This window comes from Barbus barbus (assembly GCF_936440315.1).
Source record: "Barbus barbus genome assembly, chromosome: 22".
In the NCBI taxonomy this organism is placed as follows: Eukaryota; Metazoa; Chordata; class Actinopteri; order Cypriniformes; family Cyprinidae; genus Barbus; species Barbus barbus.
This window is the reverse complement of record NC_136750.1, coordinates 1,391,564-1,413,072: the sequence shown is the minus strand read 5'-3', so window position 1 is coordinate 1,413,072 and position 21,509 is coordinate 1,391,564. Positions and strand designations below refer to the sequence as shown.

General features: G+C 37.1%; 1 protein-coding gene across 1 annotated transcript; it reads left to right on the top strand.

Annotated features, from left to right (window-relative positions):
* Nucleotides 1-9,971: 9,971 nt before the first annotated feature.
* Nucleotides 9,972-19,648, top strand: LOC306888022 (dual specificity protein phosphatase 8-like). Its single transcript, XM_079446115.1, has 5 exons — nucleotides 9,972-10,204; nucleotides 15,739-15,905; nucleotides 16,459-16,618; nucleotides 16,857-16,980; nucleotides 17,677-19,648. The coding sequence occupies exons 1-5, from the start codon at nucleotides 10,096-10,098 to the stop codon at nucleotides 18,722-18,724; spliced, it is 1,608 nt and encodes a 535-aa protein (XP_079302241.1). The 5' UTR covers nucleotides 9,972-10,095; the 3' UTR covers nucleotides 18,725-19,648.
* The last annotated feature ends 1,861 nt before the right edge of the window (nucleotides 19,649-21,509 follow it).

Sequence of the window (21,509 nt, the reverse complement as noted above, 5' to 3'; positions counted from 1 at the left end):
TGATGATGTGTTGTAACTATCTGAATGCATGTGTTGTAACTACCCACGGGACCCACCGGTGGGTCCAGAATTCCATCATCAAAGTTATTGTAAAATTTACTAAGTTGCGGAATAGTGATCTAAATATATATTTGAAAGCTTAGAACATTTATGTTACATAATGATTAAGTCTGAATTTGTCCCCCGAAAAACAAAAAACGATGCTCACTTGTCTATGAGCTTGCAAAGCCAAACTACAACCTGATATGTCTGAGATGAGCCAATCGTGTCGATGGACGATTGCGTCATCACGTAATATGTCATATGTCTGAAAAAGCCCCCAATCAGATCTGTCCAACAAGACCTCGATCACACTCCTAGACCAATCCGATGCCGAGTTATGCCTTTCCAAACACGAGGGAGCACTGAGCGCGAAACGGGCACTGCCCCCTAGCGCGCTAGCAGCTAGCTCGATGCAGAGTTACGATACTCTGGATTTTGAACAAATTTAATAATAATTATGAATTATTCCTGCATTAAAATGTAAGGTATTTGGTGAAAAATGAGACAATTTGTATCCATTTATCCCAATGTATGTGGGTTTGGGACAGGTGTGCCTTATCTGGCAGAAGGGATATATCCCTTGTGGACATACAGTATTGCCTCTCTTCAATTAAATATCCATAACTTTTAAAAAATAAATGATACAAAGAAAAAAAAAATCCTTGTTTACTGGCACCTAGTGGAATCAAAAGAAACTTTCTGCATGAACATGGACCAAACAGATCTTAAATAACATACTTTCAAATAAAAACTTAATAAAAAAAAAAATCTATACTAGATTTTTTATTTGTGTTTATAATAAAATTATGAAAAAGATACAATCAAAAATATTTAAAATTTGTGTGTTAAAATATAGGATGTTTTATTTTAAATGAGACCATTTTTATCAATTTACTCCAATGTATGTGAGTAGGGTGCTCTTTTAAATCCAGGTAAAAAATCCAAAATATGCAAAAGAGCTGAAGTGGTTAATATCTTGAGAAATTAACACAAGAATGAATGTTAATGGTAAAATCATAATTGTTGTTGTTTGTTTGTTTGTTTGTGCTTCGCGACCAACCAGTTGCATACATTGGCATACATGATATGCAAAGACAAAAAAGTGCAAATTGGCTAATTGGTTAGTCAAGTGCTCCCAAAAGAAGATGTCGGTTTATTGCACTGTTCAGCAGCAGGAGACACTGGGCTGCACTGACTAGTAATTCCATACAATTCATATATTTATGTGCACAGAAATAATTCCATACCATTTGTATATTCATTTGCACAGAAAACAAGTTTTCCACTTAGGCGCACAGTGCTGGGTAGTAACTGATTACATGTAATCTGGATTATGCAATTGGATTACAAAAGTTAAGTATTTGTAATTCGATTATATTACATTTTAAAGTACTTATAATCAGATTGCATTTACTTTTTTGTGGATTACATGATTATATATTATCCACACAATTACAGTAAATTATACATAATTTATTGATTCTCCCTAATTTTTATTTTTTCTCAACCCTGTTCTAAACCCTGATGTTTTGTTTGTTGCATGTTGTCAATAACAAAAATTGAATATATATCAATGTGCTACAACAACCCCAATCAAATATATAATCAAACCAATCAAATTTGTTTTTTCATGTGTGGTTTCAGTTGGTTCTAAATGTTATTGTAATTTTAGGTTTTATTTGATTTCTTGATTTCTTTTATTTTTTATTTTATGCAAATTTATTGATGAATCATGATTTCTGTGTGAAACTGGTTGTTTAAGGAAACCGGTTTTACTCAAATAGCACACGATCACTGAATGAGACCCGCAGAGTGTGAAGGTTTTCCAAATCAGCAGCATGTATTTTTGCAATTCCATAAATTCCACTCTTTACCTTTGAAGCCGTGCGTTTATGTGTGTTTGCGCAATTGCGCTTGTAAGTGTCTGTTTGATTGCGACTGCTGTCTAACAACAAAAACATGAGCACATCCCTCAGCAAGCGCTGACAGAGCCCAGCATAAAAATTCCCTGGGCTTCCAGTGACCTCACAGGTCAAACTCTCCAAATGTCCAAGTCAGTGACCCTTCGGCCAGATTTGGGCTCGTCTTCACTCCCGCAGCTGTTAGGGGGTTTATTAGGGTGTATGTTGCTAATGATGGTCCACTACATCACGGCCGTGGCACGCCAGGACAGCGGCCGAGAGCCACGTCACGGCTGGAATTACATATTGATTGCTTGTTTGCCAGAGTCTTAACAACCAGCTCTGTCAACACTGGCTCTGAGCTGTCGCTGGATGCTTGCACCATTTACCTGCTCTGGTAATTTAGACAGATGAAGAAACCGATATGCTCTGATATCATGCAAAGATTAGGAGACGCTACCGAGTATCATGGCCTTATGGGGAGAGAGAGATGAGCATGATTTACACACATCTTCTTCAAGCATGTTCTCGCCTCGGACGCGCTATTTTCTGAAATTTGCACGCTCTGCATTGGGAATTCTGACGCTCGGCAGACATTCTGGTCTAAATCCGTGTAATATTTCAGAAAACTAAAATAAAGCCCCTTATCAGACCTGTTGGGTGGCGTAAAGTCTGCTTCTTTGGCAAAGGCACGCAAAGATGTACTGATGTTAGCTCACTGTGCAAGAATGTGTGATTTATTTCCCTTCAACCTTCCACCCTTTTCTTCCCACATCTCCTGCCTACATCAGAGAAATAAACCCGATCATCCCACCTAAAGGCTCCTGCTTTGAGCTAATCGGTTCGCTTGCTGTGCAGTGAACTAATAGAGCTGCATATGTTTGATCAGAGCTCTGTTTTAGAAAATAGCACGGACTAGCATATTTCTCATGTTTCTTCTGTATGTACTGTACAGTAGTACGTGTCTAAAAATTATATGCATGTATGAAGTCTCACAGTGACCTACTTACTGCATTTGTATATGATAGAGCACAGCACATATAATGCATTGCTTTACTTTCATTTCAGGTTTGGTGAATGAATCAGAAACTTTTATAGCTACAATGTCCTTGATCTTAAGACATTTTTATTGAAAATTGGACAAAACATGCAAGCAACTGATTTCAATAACAATAGTGATGGGCTGATAGTAAAATGCTTGCCAATATTTGGCAAATAAGCCTATAAATATTTTATGATATTTATTTTAATGTTTTAGCCAATAACTTTACGTACCTAATAAAGGAAAAATATTACCTAAAATCATTTTATATATATATATTTTTTTGTATTATTATTATTTTTTTTTATGCTGGCCAATGTTATGTATGACAACTGATAATCTTTGTATAAATATATGAAAAATTAAACCCTAGAAACCCAAATGAATTGTTTTAAAATCAAAATAGGCATCACAACATGTACTTTATACCGTAAAGTTTACATTTGCCAGTGATATTTCTGATGTTATTTATAATTGGGGGGGATTCGCTCAACAGCTGCCCATGAAGCAACGATGACAGCATTAGACCTCTTTGTTTGAAATATTAATTGCTGCTTATGCATTCTGTTTCACATACTATGAAAAAATACATAAAAAGACAGCATATCCTGTGCAGAATTCACTATTCAGTAAACTAGTTTTCCATTCTGAACACAGCCAGAGACTCCAGAAGCAGTTGCTAGGGAGACTGTGTTATGTCACTCTACTGCCATCTAGTGCTTCTCACAGCTTCTGCATTCAGTTTTGCAAAAAATTCACGTGACATTTTTTTATTATTGTCCTCTGTTGCTGGGCAGCACATATTGCTTGCTTGTGTGTGTGTGTGTGTGTGTGTGTGTGTGTGTGTGTGTGTGTGTGTGTGTGTGTGTGTGTGTGTGTGTGTGTGTGTGTGTGTGAATTAGCACCTGTGTTCCCCCAAGTCTGCACACATTCAGGCAATTATCATAGTTCTCATTTTTAGATCAGTTTATAATTGCATGCAAAAGCATGTGTGTGTGTGTGTGTGTGTGTGTGTGTGTGTGTGTGTGTCTATAGGGGCTCCGTTAAGATCTCTGGCAGTCATCCAGCAGTCAGTGTAGTTGTTCCTGCATTAAAGATGTAGTATATTCCCTCAACACCTCCACATACAGAAATAGCTACCTTACTCGCACACCTATTTACAGCACTGCAGTCACACACACACACTCTGGACGAACAGAAACGTGCAGGCCGGTCAGCGAAAAGCCCCTCAATTAAAACTGGTACATGAACCCGCCGGGTCCTAATTTGCTTTCTCCAGTTTCACTGATCTGGCAACCTGCACAACCTTGAAAAATGTCACTGCACCATTTCAGCCGGCCAACAGGGAGGTGGTGGAAAAGGCAAGAACATGCATCTCAGTATATAACAAGCAAACAACACTTAAAGGGACAGTTCAGACAAAACAGATCATTTTGTCATTATTTATTCATACTCGTGTCGCTCCAAACCTGTAGGTAGAACGAAAAATAATTTTGATAACCTGACAACTTTGGATCCCATTGACTGTAAATGTATGAATTTATTTCATGCATTTTTCATGATATCTTCTTTTGCCATGTCGATGAGTAAATGATGAAATAATTCTACTACTACAACTATCACTTAATAAGCCTTTAAGATCCAGTCACATCAAGTCACTGTTCAGTGAATTTTCATTGGAAATCATTTCAGTAATCCACGCAATGGTGTGAAAGATTTCACAACAGTTTCAAGTTGTTCACCATTCACCACACCGACCAATAGAAGTCTGCTTGGTTTGAAAGTGACTTCTGTGTGAGCTGTGCTTCATCACTATGTCATCAACAATTCAGTGATTCTCTGAATTGGGTGCCCTTCAAGTCCCCCAAACTTACTTCAAAGATTTTCAATTAAAGGAAATCACAAAATGCATTTTAACGCTGTCAATTAATAGAACCAGGTGCCTTTGCATTATAATGCAACACAATTGCTTTTTTTTTTATTTTAATTTAAATATAATGGGTTGCTTAAGTAGTAGACAACAAGCATGTTTGCATGTCCTCACTAACCATCATTACATTTTCATTGAATATCAAACAAATAAAAAGTGCAATTTATACCAAAATGTTGCTGCTAATATAATCATATGTTGGTCTACTTAAACTAAAATATACATATATATATAAAAATGCATTAATTATATATGAAATTGCAATATTTATACACGTCCTCCAGTTTGTTTTCAACCCCGTCACGCCATACTATTTACCCCCCTATAAAAATAATGGATCAATCCCTGTGGCATCACATCCAGGCAGTGACATCACACAAGTCTCTTGAAGAACATGCTGCAAAGAAAGGCACTTGCCAGTATCTTTTCTTACCTATATTTCATGTTTTTCACTGTCAGATTAAGATTGTCAGGCTCAACATTTCAACTCTGTTATATGACTAAATGATAGTAAACAACGGTTTAAGAAGAATTAAATAATAGTTTTGCAAAACATTACAATTTTATGATGTCCTAAATGCCATGTGGTGCTACTGTCTTAGCTAAGCTAACTGTTTTAGCTACTGTTAGCCAAAAACTTCAACCCCGTCACATTCAACCCCGTCACATTTTTTATTATAACAGGGTTGAATCGTTGTGACAGGGTTGAAAGTTTGACACTTCTTAGTAGATTACTCAATTGTAGACTTGTTGTATTGTAATGTGAACTGTCAGAAATAATCAATTATGGTATTTTATGTTCAATATTTCCAAATGGAAAGATCGATTGATGTTAGTGATTAATTAATGCTTAATGCGTTTGATTTAATGTTAAATACTTACTAAAATGTTTGTTTGTTTTTGCCAACTTTAATAAAATGAAATGTTATTGAATGTGATATCATTAATTTTACAGGTAAGAAATCCATACTATATTGAAATAATGATCATCACTTCAACCCTGTTATCATTTTCAACCCCGTTATGCAGAGTTCAACCCTGTTATTTGACAGTTTTTATTAATATTTTCGTGATAAGAAGACAGATTAGGTCAATGTTTGTTTTGCTGTGTGCAGAATTTACAGGACAGTCGGAAAAAATATGAAAGCCTAATTAAATCCTAATGTTAATGCATATTTTGTGATAAGATATGAAGACCAATGTTAGATGCAGTTTTCATGACCTGATTTGGTATTCAAATGGTGAGTATTTAAAAATAAAATTCTACATGCAATAAATGATATCAAACAAGGGACATCTCATTGAAAAGCTTCTACAAAAATTTACTTGAAAATCTTTTTAAATCATATTTAAACAGGGTCCAAGTGGTCTGTGACGGGGTTGAACTCCAAAACAACTTTCAGTAAGAAAAAACACTCGATATCGATTAGAATTTCATGCCTGAGGTGGGAAAATGTATTTTCTTAAAGGTTTGACTAATCCACGATCACATGAAATGATCAGAAATATAACTATTTAAGGTATATAAAAAAAAAAAGGTATGACCCAAAAGGCACCCAATTCAGAGAATCACCCAATTAACAACGGAGCTTTTTTGCATGCTAAATGTGATTGCACCTTTATGCTGCAGTTTAACAAAGGTATTATCACTTTACTTATGTTTAAATCTGCATCTGTGATGTAGAGAAGGACACACGGTAGATTCGATCTATCCCATCGTGATGTCGGTGTATGGATGAGTAATATCCATTGATTGACAACTGACCTTTTTTGGCTTGCAAACATGTGCTTAAATTTTGCTAATGTGACTGCAAATTTTTAGCACGTAATGTATTTCTATAGAAATGTTGAAATCCTAGTGTGAAGGGCTTTAAAGAGTCCTTTCTAGAGTAAAGTGTTAAAGTTGTGGTGTTGAACTTTAGGGGATTAACACTAGCTGGTGTAAACAGCATCCTCTGGCTGGTGTAAATACACAGAGAGACTCGGTTGTGTGTTATTAGTCACATCTGGGACATTTGCTCATGTGCGCATCTGGAATAAAGTGATTTTGTCAAATTGGAGGATAGAGTGTCAGTAATGTATAAAAATAAGATTAAACACTCAATTTTCAGTTAAAGGCATTTCATTATTGAGTTCAGAGATGTCATTGTCTAGCTCAGTTCAGTTTAAATAGTATCTGCTAAATCAAATTGATGATAATCACTAGAAAGCAAGTGTCCCCAACTGAGCGAGCCAGAGGCGACAGCGGCAAGGAACCAAAACTCCATCAGAGACAGAATGGAGAAAACAACCTTGGGAGAAACCAGACTCAGTCGGCGGGCCAGTTCTCCCAGAGACATGGGTAAGCCACAACTGCATATTGTAAGATTATTGATTGTCATGCTTAATTTTTTGATTATTAAACAATAATATCAAAGAGTATGATCTCCTTCTAAAAATGTTTCTTAAAAAATGCATCAAATGTAAGTTTTTGGTATGCTTGCATTGTGATTTATTTATGTTCTGTCCCATTTATGTGCATTCATTTTGGTAGGAGAAGTCCAACCATAAGTGAACAGTAAATGTTTACTTATACTCATGCCTTTTGTGTTCCTCAGAAGACAGAAGGTCCTACAGGTGTGGAACCACATGAGTATAAATAAATGATGACAGGATTTTCAGTTTTGGATTAACTATTCTTATATTGTAATTGATACTTGTCTCTGACATTTCACCTGATAAATGGATGTGAAATAATCCTTTTTGTTTAGTTTTTTCTACTATTTTACAGGAGCACTTTTGTGATGCTGCAAGTGGGAGTTGGGTATCTTGCTTGGCTGAAAATTGCAGAGAAACACATCTCGTCTTGCTGAAAACTACTCCAAGGAGGTCTAAACGCCATTAGAGACTTTGTTCAGTGACATGCATTCTGCCTGGATGCTAATTAATGGGATGCTGTTGTTTAAGATGGTAAATGTAAGCATTATAAACCTTATGACATTAAATGCACATATGTATTTTGTGCCTTTGCACTGATTTGCTTTGACATTATGATGGTTTAATTGTTGTAAGAACAAGTTCTTTACATGCATTGAAAACATTGAATGGGAAAACGTTTTCATGCACGGAAAAAAATGTACAATGTTTCAATTAAAAATTAATAATTGTAAACGTGTATTGTTTCGTGGGTTTATTTTTTTATATTTTTACCTGACCATTGGTGCTCCCAGATGAGGGAGTTAAATTCACTCTTTAAAGGTGTAGGTTAATGTTTTAATCTGCATTAATATTTTAAAATAAGTATTTACAATATTTACATTAAATCAACATTAAATAAATACACTGGGTGTGTAGGATTAATCACTATATAGTGTTAAATGTGTATACTTGCCAGTAATAATTTCTTAACACCCTGAGTGATTGAAATTAAACACTAACACAGTATTTGTAGAATATGTGTTAGTGTTTAACTCATGTTCACCCGGAAAGTGATCATTTTAACACCCATGGTGACAAATCTCCCAAAATAATTTTGCTGTGTACATATGCATCTGTTATATACAGTAGAAATAGGCAAATTTTGGATTAAATGTATCCCATCATGATGTCAGCACTGATGATTAATGACCAATGACTCTTTCTTGCCTGTGAATTTTTCTAAAGGTCAGTCTTTGCTGCTTTGATCCAATTCAACAATACAAATACATATTTCCTTTAGGCTAAGGTGTATTTATTTAACTTTTGGTATGAAAGGGCTTTTACATTTTACATTTGCCAAAAATATACCTTTTTTACATTAATACCAACAAGCTAGCCCAGCCCAGATGAGAAAACGTAACGTAATGCATTACTCTCCATAAAAAGTAACTAATGCAATCAGTTAGTTTTTAGGGAGTAACACAATATACTGCATTATTTTCAAAAGTAACTTTCCCCAACACTGCTCATCGAAAAACAGACTGTTTTGCCTGTGAAACTTTACCAAAGTGACTACAACATTATTCTGCAAAGTTTGTAGCTCTTTAGGTATTTTTACATTTGCATCTGATGTAGAGAAATAGACAAATCGATTGGCAATGGACCATTTTACGCTGCAGTTTAACCAAGTTTTTAGCACGTTGTTGTATGTTGGCATGCATCTGTCACAGATAAAAGGACATGTAATGGATTCCATCTCTCAATTCAAGATTATTTGTATTGCTTTTTTCACGATACAAATCGTTGCAAAGCAGCTTTACAGAATCAGATCAGATGTAACTGAAGTACAAGAAAATTATTGGTCATCCAATCTTTAACATTTTTAACACACTTAGCTTAAATCATTTAGAAGTTTCATCTGGTCTTGTTGAGATAGCTGAGTATCATCAGCAGAACAATGTAAACTAATCCTGTATTTCCTAATACTGTAATATTACCAAGGGGCAAAATCTCTCCCATCATGATGTCAGCTTGGTTGATTAAAGGCCATTAAAGGACAAAGAACCTTTTTTGACCAAAAAGAATCACCAAAATGCTGCGGTTTAACGAAGCACTTTACATGTTTTTGCATTTGCATCTGTCATAGAGCAAAGGACATGTAATGGATTGGCTCTATCCCATCATGATGTGATTATGCATGATTAACTGCTAATGATCGATGAATGATGTCATCCGTGATTAACGCCTATTGATTCCAGAACAAACTGTTCTTCTAGCGCTATAGCCGTGAGTCAACACGGACATCCCATGGACTTCCCAGTGACAGGACACAGGTCATGCGCGTGATAATGATGTGCCATTACATAAGCAACAGCGATGACTATATAGTAAGCAGAGGGGTCGCTCGAAAGCAACTAGGGCTCCTTTGTTGATTGCAAACACACGCGCGCACTGAGCCGCTCTTCCCAGTCGGTGGCCGCATAGTTGTCTGATGAGTCAGGAATGTGGTTGCATGCTTTACACATGAGCTATTACTGAACACAGGCCCCAGTAGAGCACAGCCAGTGCGCTCATTCACAGACGGGGAGGGCGCGAGCGAGCGAGAGGGAGGAGGCTCAACAATAGAGAGGCTGGAGCGCGCCGAGCCAAAGTCAGAAGCGAAGAGACGCGCAAGAGGAAAGAGTGCCTTTTCATCTTCAGAGGAAACATCTCCACCTCTGCTCCCTGTCCAGCGCTCGTCTGAGCTCCGAGTGGATTGTGGAGGTTTTCTGCGCCTCGCCTGGATGCCCGTTGATTTGGTGATCCCTCCTCCGCTGTGGACAGACATGCACGAGAGCGAGATGAGGCTGAAGATGCGCGTCAGGCGCATCAAGGAAGGGCGAGATCTTAGAGGTGAGTTGGACAGAGAAAGTGCGCGTGTGGGGTTTAGATACACAGTGAGATTCTGCATGCCCTTGCATGATTCATGTCCCTTTCAATTTTACCTTGCCACTCTGGGTGCATGCACTTGCATGATTCATTCCCCCTTAATTTCTTTACGTTGCCACTCTGTTATGGGAAGTGTATCAGACTGAGTGCATCATTGCTTTACAGTATGCGTGCATAGGCTATATGTGCATGCATATATGCAAGCATGTGTCTTATTCGCTTCTTGTTATTGCATCTCTCTGACCTCCTTCTTATGTTTGGACATTGATGACAAGTTGCTTCAGGGGGTGCAGTCGATTTTTAGTTACCTGTCATCCTGAGTTTCAATCTTTGATTGAATGGTAAGCACTGCATTGCTTATTATGAGCAAAGTGAAAGTGAATGCAAACAAGAGTATAATTTAAATAATATAAATAAAAACAAATCATATATGGAATTTTGTTAGGTATTTTAAATATATCTAAATTAAATATATATTTAATTAGATATTTAATTAAATTTTCTATACTTAAAATTAAATAATTATATTATACTAGCCTAGAATATTACATGATTTTTTTTAAATAAACAACATCAACAATAAACATGTATGTTTAAGTACTTTACATTATACAACTATTTTGTTTATGTACTGTATAAGAGGAAATAGAAACTGTCTGATGTTTTATGAATAGTATTTGAATTTTCAATGTTTAGAAATATTGAAATATTTAAAATGAAACGTTTGGGTCATGCATATGTGATAGTCAAGTCAAATGATGAGGTAATGCCATCTGTTTTGTTGCGACATCTTCTCTCACATATCTAATTTAGGGACATTGCGGGACAAAAGTTCAGGTGAAGATTTGCAGAACTGTTTCAGCAGATTTTAATTGCCTTCGATCTATCATGCGCTGACATCAACAGCAGAAGTATGGAAACCTGATGGCTGTGAGATTTGAAATATGACATTTTGTCATGCCATAAATCTGAATGTGTCTGAACTCGCTCGACAAATTTAGCAGGCTTGTTGTAAGCTCCAGCTAAGCAAGGCCCTAAATGCTACAGATCTGTCTTTAGTCCTCACACACTCACATTATGCACATTGCGCTTTTTGAAATGAAATAAAAAATGAACAGACACAACTCTGCTTTTGTTCTATAAAAAAAATACAATCTGCACAAAACAAAATGCATTTATCTGAAGCAACTTACAAAAGACAAACAAAAGCAATTCCTCACAGAGGCAACAGACGTAATATACAATGGCAGGTTTATTAGACAACTATATTTGGATCACACCATATAAACTCTGAAAGTGGGTAAGTTTTCCAGCCTATAAGGGTAACTCCTGCGCACCATGTGGAGTGCGGAGGATATTTTTGGGGACTGATATCATTGAGATCTCTCTGCTCACCAGAGAGGGGATCTACGCTGCTTTTTCCTAAATCCTAATTCAGAAGCTGTATTATTTCAAACCAGATGTTCAGGAAAACCAAATCACATTTTTGTGGATCTTGCCATTAAGTTGCTAAGTCACTTGTTGAGGTTCACTGTTCTTTTTCAGTACGTTTGTCTTCTTTTTTCAGTACAAAAGACTAAACATTGTTAAATAAAGATTAATTTAATGGAGATGCACAGTGATTTAAGAAGTCTTGTTTTCTGAGAAACGGATCAAAATGAAGCGAGTTTATATTTAAAACAAGAACAAATATCTGAGTCAGAAGCCCCACTGTCATGTATTCCTTCTTGTTTTAAGCACAAACTGACTTCATTTTGATCCGCTTCTCAGAAACCAAGACTTCTTAAGTCATTTTGCCTCTCAAGTAATTGTAATATTTAAAAACAGATATCTGTACTGGAAAATAACAGAAATACTGGTTTGTTATACTTAATTGTGACACTGGACCACAAAACCCGTCATAAGTGTCAATTTTTCGCAATTGAGATTTATACATCATATGAAAGCTGAATAAATAAGCTTCGACTGATGTATGGTTTGTTATGATCGGACAATATTTGAAAATCTGGAATGTGAGGGTGTAAAAAAAATCTAAATATTAAGAAAATCTCCTTTAAAGTTGTTCAAATGAAGTTCTTAGCAATGCATATTACTAATCAAAAATGAAGTTTTGATATATTTACGATAGGAAATTTACAAAATATATTCATGGAACATCATCTTTATTTAATATCCTAATGATTTTTGGCATAAAAGAAAAATGGATAATATTGACCCATACAGTGTATTTTTGGCTATTGCTACAAATATACCCCAGCGACTCAAGACTGCTTTTGTTGTCCAGGGTCACAAATGGAATATTAAATGACATTTACTTAAATAGAATATTAAAGAAGTCAGAAATAACAGAAATACTGGTAAAAAAAACATTATATATATATATACAGTATATATATATAGCAGTTTAAATGTGACTGTGCATGTATTGCACTTGCACTCAAATCAGATTTTTCAATGCAAGCACTTTCTGGAAGTTTTGTATTTCAAAACAAGATGGTTGTGTTAATCCTACACTAAAATCAATAATGAAGTCATTTTTATCTCAGCGAGCCGCATGTCATGCAACCCTCAGAGCGGATTGGCTCCGGCCGTCTGTCCGCACTAGGACACGCTGACATCATGCCTGTGGAATGCCAGCCAACCAGGTCTGCACTAATTCAGTCAAGGCAATGTCTGCTCGACTTCTAGTTCTCTGTCCTTCCACATGCTTTTCTTTTGCTGCGGCCTGGAAACTGATTTCACTTTGGCTTGGGATGTCATAAAGCAGGCCACTTAGTCGTGGGATGTTAAAGCCTCGTGTCAGAGCATGTTCGCGCGCCGGTGCTAGTCAAAACTTCTGGGGTGCATGTGTGTGTGTGTCTCGAAGAGTAGAGACGGCCTGTTGAGCAATGATGTCATCCTGCTTGGCGGTTGCTTTTAATAGCTGGAAACAGGCAGCCCTCTTAAACAAAACACATTACTGATTTGAATATTGAGCTTGAGCTTTTATATAGTAAAAACTCCCCAAGCGAGTGGTTTGAAACAGCTTCCTGGTTGAACTCTTGGCGTCAAGTCAATGGCCTGGGGTTAGACCGGTGTAAATCGAGTAACACTTCTTTCCGTGACAAGAGCAGGTCATGATGTCATGTGTGACTCATGTGAAAAGGTCTTTTAAACAGGTCTGTTTGGTTTGACTCACATAGCATATCTAATGGCCTTGCCGAGTGATGTCATGTGAACATTGCATTGAAAGGTCCAGAACTCTTTCTCTGCTGTGAACTGGGTCAGTAAATGTTGAATCGGATGAAACGAATGGATTGATGGATGAATAATTGCCTTCTCCAGTTACATGCATCTGCTCGACTCTTACTTCATGCCGATGAGCTCATCTGCTTTTATTGCTTGTATTCAAATGTTGTGCTTCTTCTGTCGTTATTTTGTTTCTCGATCTCTCCCTGTTTCGTAACAATCATTCTCTCAGCTTGATTTGCATCTGCCTGCATGTCTCAGACTAACGACTCAGGCGAACGCAAACACTAATTCAGAGTGACGTCATTGCCCCGTCTGGGGTAACATGTCATGGACTGATTCCACATCAGCAGCTCCTTTTTTGTTGTTATTTCAGTTGTTTAAAGGAATAAGACAAACACAGTGAATCTGAATAGTGCTGGTTTAGGTCTGAGGTCACCAAATAAAGTTATTTATTATCCTATTATTAGTCATTATTATCCTAGCCTTTGGATAAATCTGCAATGCACTGAATAGAAAATGGTTATGTTAAAATATTGTACATGGTCCAAAAAACAAACAAATAAATATTGAGGCCAGTACATGGTTGGGTGAGTGTTAAGCAGGTCACAAATTTATTTTAAACGTTTATGCAAACAATTTTAATTACGTATTTGATATGAGTTGCATGCAACAGCATTTTATAGAGTAAACCTTTCTGTCAATGTGCTTTGGAATGATATTTATTGTGTGGAATATATTTAGAAAAAAGTATACGTATGATATTTTGATAAATGTTTATTTGATATTTAAATGATTTATGACATTTTAATCATTTGTTTTTAGCACTTTGTTAACAATGATATATAACATCCAAAAGTCTATAATATTGCTTTTTGGGGTCCTTAGCAATAAAAAGTTGAAAATTCTCTACTAGACTAAGACTAAAGTCCCGTTCACAACAGTTTTTTTCTTTTTTTAATTATAAGCTTGAGCAGCAGTTTTGTCGTCTACTGCTTTAAATGCTTGAGCTCTTTCAATCAGGATGGTGTCTGATTGGTTGTCAATGTTTTATATTTCTGAAAGCGGCTTTAACAATATCGTTCCTCTGTGTTGTTATCATTAGGCTCACTATTCTTTAAAACTATATCTTAGTTGTATCATTATATTCGTCGTCCCTGGTGTGAATGGGCCTTTAGACTGGAATCATTCACAATGAGAGTGTGTGAGAGAGTGTGTGTGTGTGTGTGTGTGCTTCCTCAGAGCTCTGGTTGGGTGTCAGTGTTCCTGTGGCCTGCCTCATTCCCGCTGTGTGATGCTGGTCACAGCGAGAGGAGATGAGATCATGCAGGAAGCAGGAGACCGGAGAACCAGACACTGACACCCTATCTGCCTCAGCTTTCACCATGCCCATTGCTTTTCTTATTTCCTTTTCAAAGAGGAGGTTTAACCCAGCGTCGACCGATACGCCAGCTAAAGCTATAGTGGTTACAAACTGGCAGTGTTGGGAAGGTTACTTTAGAAATGTAATTGGTTTACCCTGATTAAAATGTAAAAGTAGCGTAATTATTTAAAATACTTTATTTGATTATGTTTCTAAATTTCAAAATTTTTCAAGCAAGAAATAAAACAGTTATCAAATAAGCATATGTCCTGTTCCTAAACTCCTGAAATATTGGTGTCTCAATGCAATTTGGGAAAGAATTCAATCAAATCGTTATGCGTGTGAAAATATTCAAATGTAACCCCCTTTGTAAACTGTAACATTTTCATAAGTAACCGTAATTTAATTACACGTTTTTTCTCGGTTATTTTGTAATTAATAAATTACGTAATTCTGTTACATGTAACTAGTTACTCCCCAACACTTCAAACTGGCTTGCTTGAGTGAAAGAGTAAACATGGGTTCAGAGAGTGTAAAAACACTACCACAAAAGATGTCTTCATCCTGGCAGAGGGTCATCTACTGTACACTAAGTGTACACTGGATATTCTAGTGCAAGAATTGAAATGGCAGGATGTTTCTGTTGTGGCGGAAAGGCTTCTTGGTCCCTGTGGAGTTTGTGTTTGGGGTTCATGTGTAATTCAGTCGGTTAGGATGTTTGGAAACCCCCTTCATTGTTACTACTATTCCTTTCTTACTGTAAGTAATTGAGTTTGCAGCAAACTGTGTGTATGTGTGTGTGTGTAAGAACAATGTACGTACACACAATGTTTTATGTGTGGTAAGCTGAATCATATCCGAATATATTCATCCTAAAACAGTTCTGTTCTTCTCTGTTCTCTTTCAGGTGGCTTTGCAGCTTTCTCTTCCTGTTTTCCTGACCTGTGTGAGAGTAAACCAGCCACTATTCTACCTCTCAGCCTGTCCCAACCCTGTTTACCTGTGGCCAACATCGGTCCCACCCGCATCCTGCCCCACCTGTACTTGGGCTCCCAGAGAGACGTACTCAATAAGGTTGGTAGACCTCAAGAATTAAAATAAAATTAAAAAAATAAGTTGTATAACTATTGCATACAGACCCCTTGAATAACACCATATCAAGGAAATGCTATCAGTTTCTAGTGCTCGATAATTCCTGTCGTGAAGACATAACAAATTCATGAGGCACGATCAGATAACCAGGAATAGTTTTCTTTTACTAGGAGGGTGTTTGCGCATACCTTGGAACAACTGAATTGTAGCGTATCTCATCACTTACTTAGATAACATGCAGCTGAATGCATTCCGGGAAAATACTTTCCTTGTTGTTGGGTTGATTTAAATGTTAGCCCTGTCAAGTTGACATGAAACTCACCACCAAAACATTTTTTTTTTGACAGATTATCTTTCTACATATTTCTTATTTACAAAAGCATTAGCATGTGTGACAGACTCACTGATACAGCCGGAATCTGCTCGAGGAAGATGTTTTTTACTTATCTTTTTCCCTAGTTCTATATTTGTCAGTGGAATTCTTTGGAACTGGTCCGTTTGTACAAACTTCTTCAAAACTTCCATCTTTTAACAGGAACTGATGACTCAGAATGGAATCACTTATGTTCTAAATGCCAGTAACACCTGCCCCAAACCTGACTTCATCAGCGACAACCACTTCATGCGCATTCCCGTCAACGACAGCTACTGCGAGAAGCTGCTTCCTTGGTTGGAAAAAACCAACGAGTTCATTGGTAAGAATGTCAGACTTTGTGATTTGCTGAATGGACAGTGGAGTATTCACGCTTGTAAGACGTTAGAGAACTCTAAGGTTAGAGGTTTGGTTAACACGAGCCATCTGTGCATCAGCATTTGAGGGAGGTTTGAGTGATGTCAGCATTTGAGGTGGGCAATTGAGATGACCTCATGCTTTGTGTGCAATTTAACAGTGGAACTGCTTTTGACCGGTTTGCTGTTTCTCTCTATCCACAGACAAAGCCAAGGTGTCAAACTGCAGAGTCATCGTCCATTGCTTGGCTGGCATATCCCGCTCTGCAACCATTGCCATTGCCTACATCATGAAAACTAAGGGCCTGTCTTCAGATGATGCCTACAGGTAACTGCAGCTCTTTGGATGTTCAGATACTCTATGGACTGCCAGATCAAGCATAGACAAGTTTGTGTGCTTCCAGTCTAGCTGGTGGAGCAACATATTCATATATGACCATGGACCACAAAACCAGTCATAAGGGGACATTTTTTAAAAATTGAGATGCTTATATCAATGCTGTCCATTGATGTATGATTTATTAAGATAGGGCAATATTTGGCAAAGATACATCTGGAAATCTGGAATCTGAGGGTGCAAAGAAAATCTAAACATCGAGAGAATCACATTTAAAGTTGTCCAAATAAAGTTCTTAGCAATGCATATTACTAATCAAAAATTAAGTTTTGTTATATTTACTGTAGGAAATTTACAAAATATCTTCACGGAACATCATCTTTACTTGATATCCTAATGATTTTTGGCATAAAAGAAAAATCTATAACCTTGACCCATACAGTGTATTTTTCGCTATTGCTAAAAATATACCCGTGCTTCTTATGACTGCTTTTGTGCTCCAGGGTCACATATTTGGTTCACCAACCAAAAATGCTGATTAATCTAGTTACGGAGCCTAGTAGGATGCCTGAGCTAGATCAAGACCAGACCAGCAATTGCATAAATGTCTTTAGATTTGGCTAAAAATAGAAAACCCGTTGAATTTTGGCATCCAATTGAATTTGTTCATATCTGACGTTCCTGTAGGTTTGTGAAAGACCGTCGGCCATCAATATCGCCAAACTTCAACTTCTTGGGTCAGCTGCTGGAGTTTGAGAGAGGCTTGCAGATGAAGAAGAGTCTACCCTGTGACCCTGTGAGGTTTGCAGGGAAGCCGACTGAAGAGGTGGCAGAGGTCCGAAAGATGGAGAGCGATCGGACTCCACAAGCTGCAGAGATCACCCTAAAGCCTCCATCGCCTATCTCGCTGCAGAAAGACCTAAGCTCTCTTCACCTGTCCACCGAACGAATCCTTCAAAACAAACGGCTCAAGTGCTCCTTCTCCCTTGACATCAAGTCTGTCTACTCAAACCAAAACCAGCAATCTTCTCCCAATTCCTCATCGGACCCGGAAAGCATACCCAAACTCTGCAGACTTGACAGTCTAAAGAACAGCAATGGAGTATGCCAGTACCCTTCAACGTTGAACCACCCAAGCCCTGTGGAGTCACAGTGTACTAGCAAGTCCAGGATAAGCCAGAAAAGCAAGAGCTGGGAAAATGGTGGCATAGAGAGGTTAACTCTTTCCCTCAGTCTGAAGCAGGGTAACTGCGTGCCAAGACCCCAGGATCCCATTTGCGAGACCAACTTGAAGGCGCCTTCTTTCCTCAGCTTGCCGCTGGGTACATCTGCTTCTTGGACCATGCATAGAGGCTCGAATGAAGCTACCACTCCTATCACACCCACGGGTGACTGTCCTTGGTTATTAGGCACTAATTTGGCACCATCTGGAACAGGGAGCACCGTGCATTTTGGCAGCAGTCCTGCCTGCGCGGCTTACAGTTGCATTGGCCAAGCTGGCAACTCCAAGCCCAGAGACAAAACACTGGAGCCGCTGGACTTTCAAAACAGTTGGCTCGAGGACGGGAAAGCAGTAGTGTGCAGCGTATCACAAGTGGACACGAAGTACAAGCGCCGCAGCTGCCAGATGGAGTTCGAAGAGGGTATTAACACAACGCAAAGCAGCGAGGAATTTGGGAAGCTGGGCAAGCAGTCCAGTTTCTCTGGCAGCATGGAGGTCATTGAGGTATCCTGACAAAGATGACAATCTAACAAGAAGGCAATAACTCCAGCTAAAGCTGTTTATTTATTACAGAGTTCTGTTGTTAAAGAGCTTTGCATCTAAAAGGGACTCGTGTCTGAAGCCTTTTTCAAACTAGGGTTGAAAGGGTGTAGTTTAGGTGTAAAAGGATACACTAAAGACACTGTCCATTTGGGTTTGCAAAAAGCCAAGTCTCTGGAATGGTGCTGGACTACAAGTGTTTTTAAGGAGCTTATAGACTATATGCACTCACACCAAAGACCTCACAGAGTGACTTTTTTTCTGGCATGTCATCTTATGATAGACTCAAAATGAAGGAGCACGACAGAGGATATCCTTCTAGCATGACCATATAAAGACACTAAACATGAAAGAATGAGTGTGTGTATGTGTGTGTTTATGCTGCTTTTGATGCAAATTAGGGCAGTCGCACTTAACGGTGACTTCTGAAGGGGAACTGTATGTATGTTTAACTTTGAGAAGATGTAATTGCTGTGCGACGTTTATTTTTTTGTCATTGCCCAATGTTTTATTTAGCTATACATTGAGTAAATAAGGGCAGTTGCATTCAATAATGTCACTATTCAGTGTTATATATTTTATCAACAGTGTAATAAAAGAGTGAAAATATGAAGTGTATGTTCAAGCTGAGATACTCTCAGACCTACTACTGTGCACTGAGCATGCTCAGAATGGCTGGGTACCTACAAACAGACAAGCTGCATCCAGCAGCACTATGTACTAAGCTATAAATCTAGACATATTTACATATACATATATATATATATGTGTGTGTGTGTGTGTAAAATAAATTTACTTCAATTTAAATTGTCTATTTAAAGTTCCATGCATTGGTGGTTTAAGTTATTGTATTGGTTTCATTCTGGCAATGAGAAATAATATATTATATGAAAACCTTCTGGTCTTTGTCTGAGTCTCTGGTGCAAATACAACACAAACACACACATTTATAATGGCTTTTAACTACACCTACACACAATTTACGGGAACACTTTAGAATAGGGAACACTAATTCACTATTAACTACGGCTTTTCCCTCAATAAAAATCATAATTTGCTGCTTATTAATAGTTAGTAAGGTAGTTGTTAAGTTTAGGTATTGGTTAGGATTAAGGATTTAGAATAAGGTCATGTAGATTAAGGCATTAATATGTGCTTAATTAGTACTAATAAATGGCTAATATTCTAGTAATATGCATGCTAATAAGAAACTAGTTAAGAGACCCTAGTTAAGTGTTACCCAATTTACTTATGATGGAGACAAACCGTAAACTTCTATTGATTTTAAATTATAAACAATGTGAAGCGTACATTCAATCTCTTACAAGATAAACTTTTACAACATTAGAATAATAATAATAATAAAATAAATGAAAAAAATAAAAACTTTATTTAAAATTTTTAACAAATGAGGACATCCCTGTGCATCAAAAATTGGAGGTTTTCTCAGATTTTTAATTTTGTCTTGAAGGTAATATATATAGAGATCCAGCTAACAGGAAACATTATCGGGACGTTCTAACAAGTTTCTCTTAAAGTTATGAAGAAACGTTCCTCAAGTAAAGTTAATAGAACATTCATTCAACGTTATTTGGTCTTTAATATTCTCCAAAATGTTATTTAAACATTAAAAAAAAAAAAAAAACTTAGTGCTTGCTTGACATTTAAATGTAACGTCTGCAAAAAGATAAAACTAAATGTTGCCTAAACGCTGACAAAACCAAGAATAATGTTTTTATAATGTTTAAAAAACACACACACACACATATATATATACATACATTTACATATAGATTTAGTCTTTTAGCAGATGTTTTTATCCAAAGCGACTTACAAATAAGGACAATGGAAGCAATCAAAATCAACAAAAGAGCAATAATATGCAAAAAGTTTTTTTTTTGTTAATTATATAGATAAAAAGAATTAAGAAAGCAAGTATTAGGTATTTTTTGTTTCATATATATATATATAATTTACAACACATGCTATATGTGAATATGATGCATACAATATATATATATATAAAAGCATATCCCATTTATTAAGCTGCATCTACACTAATGCTGAATATCAAACTGACAAAGACTGTGAAGGGTTGATTAACAAACTGAGACAAGAATACCCTACAACAGATTACAGAGCTGAGGTTAATTTCCAAATATTAAAGTTGCAATCAACATCTAAATCTAATTGTGTATAAGTGACGTTCATCAGTAAGTGTTAGAGTCTGGTCTGGTAGGTGTTGCTTGGAGGAGACAGATTTGTGATGCTTTGTTATAGACTTTCCATTAAGCCACTTGACAGGCCAAGATTTGTGCTCTGTATTCTATATGGTCAGGATCTAATTTAGGCCTTGTTTCTGTAGGTGTCCATGTAAGTGTGTGTGTGTGTGTGTGTGTGATCAATGAAAAGACTTTCACATCAGTTACAGCAAATACATTTCAGACAGCTCATCACTAATGAAGGCAACCATTCACTCTCTAATGATCTGCACCTTACTGAAGCCACAAACACACACACAATAGACACTTAAATTTACAACTGTACTTGACTGATTTAGTGGTTTAAAATCTATGAGCCCTAATTGTCTTTTGCATGCCAGATTCCTTGTTTGACTGTAATTAGGAGAAGGACAAAATGATGAGCGTATGAGAAATATAACTCACCCAAGTAGAGTATCTTCCTCTGGCTTTATTTGGCAAAGACACACCGACTAATGCAGAGACTGCAAAAACACTGAGCAACCTTAGAAGAGTAT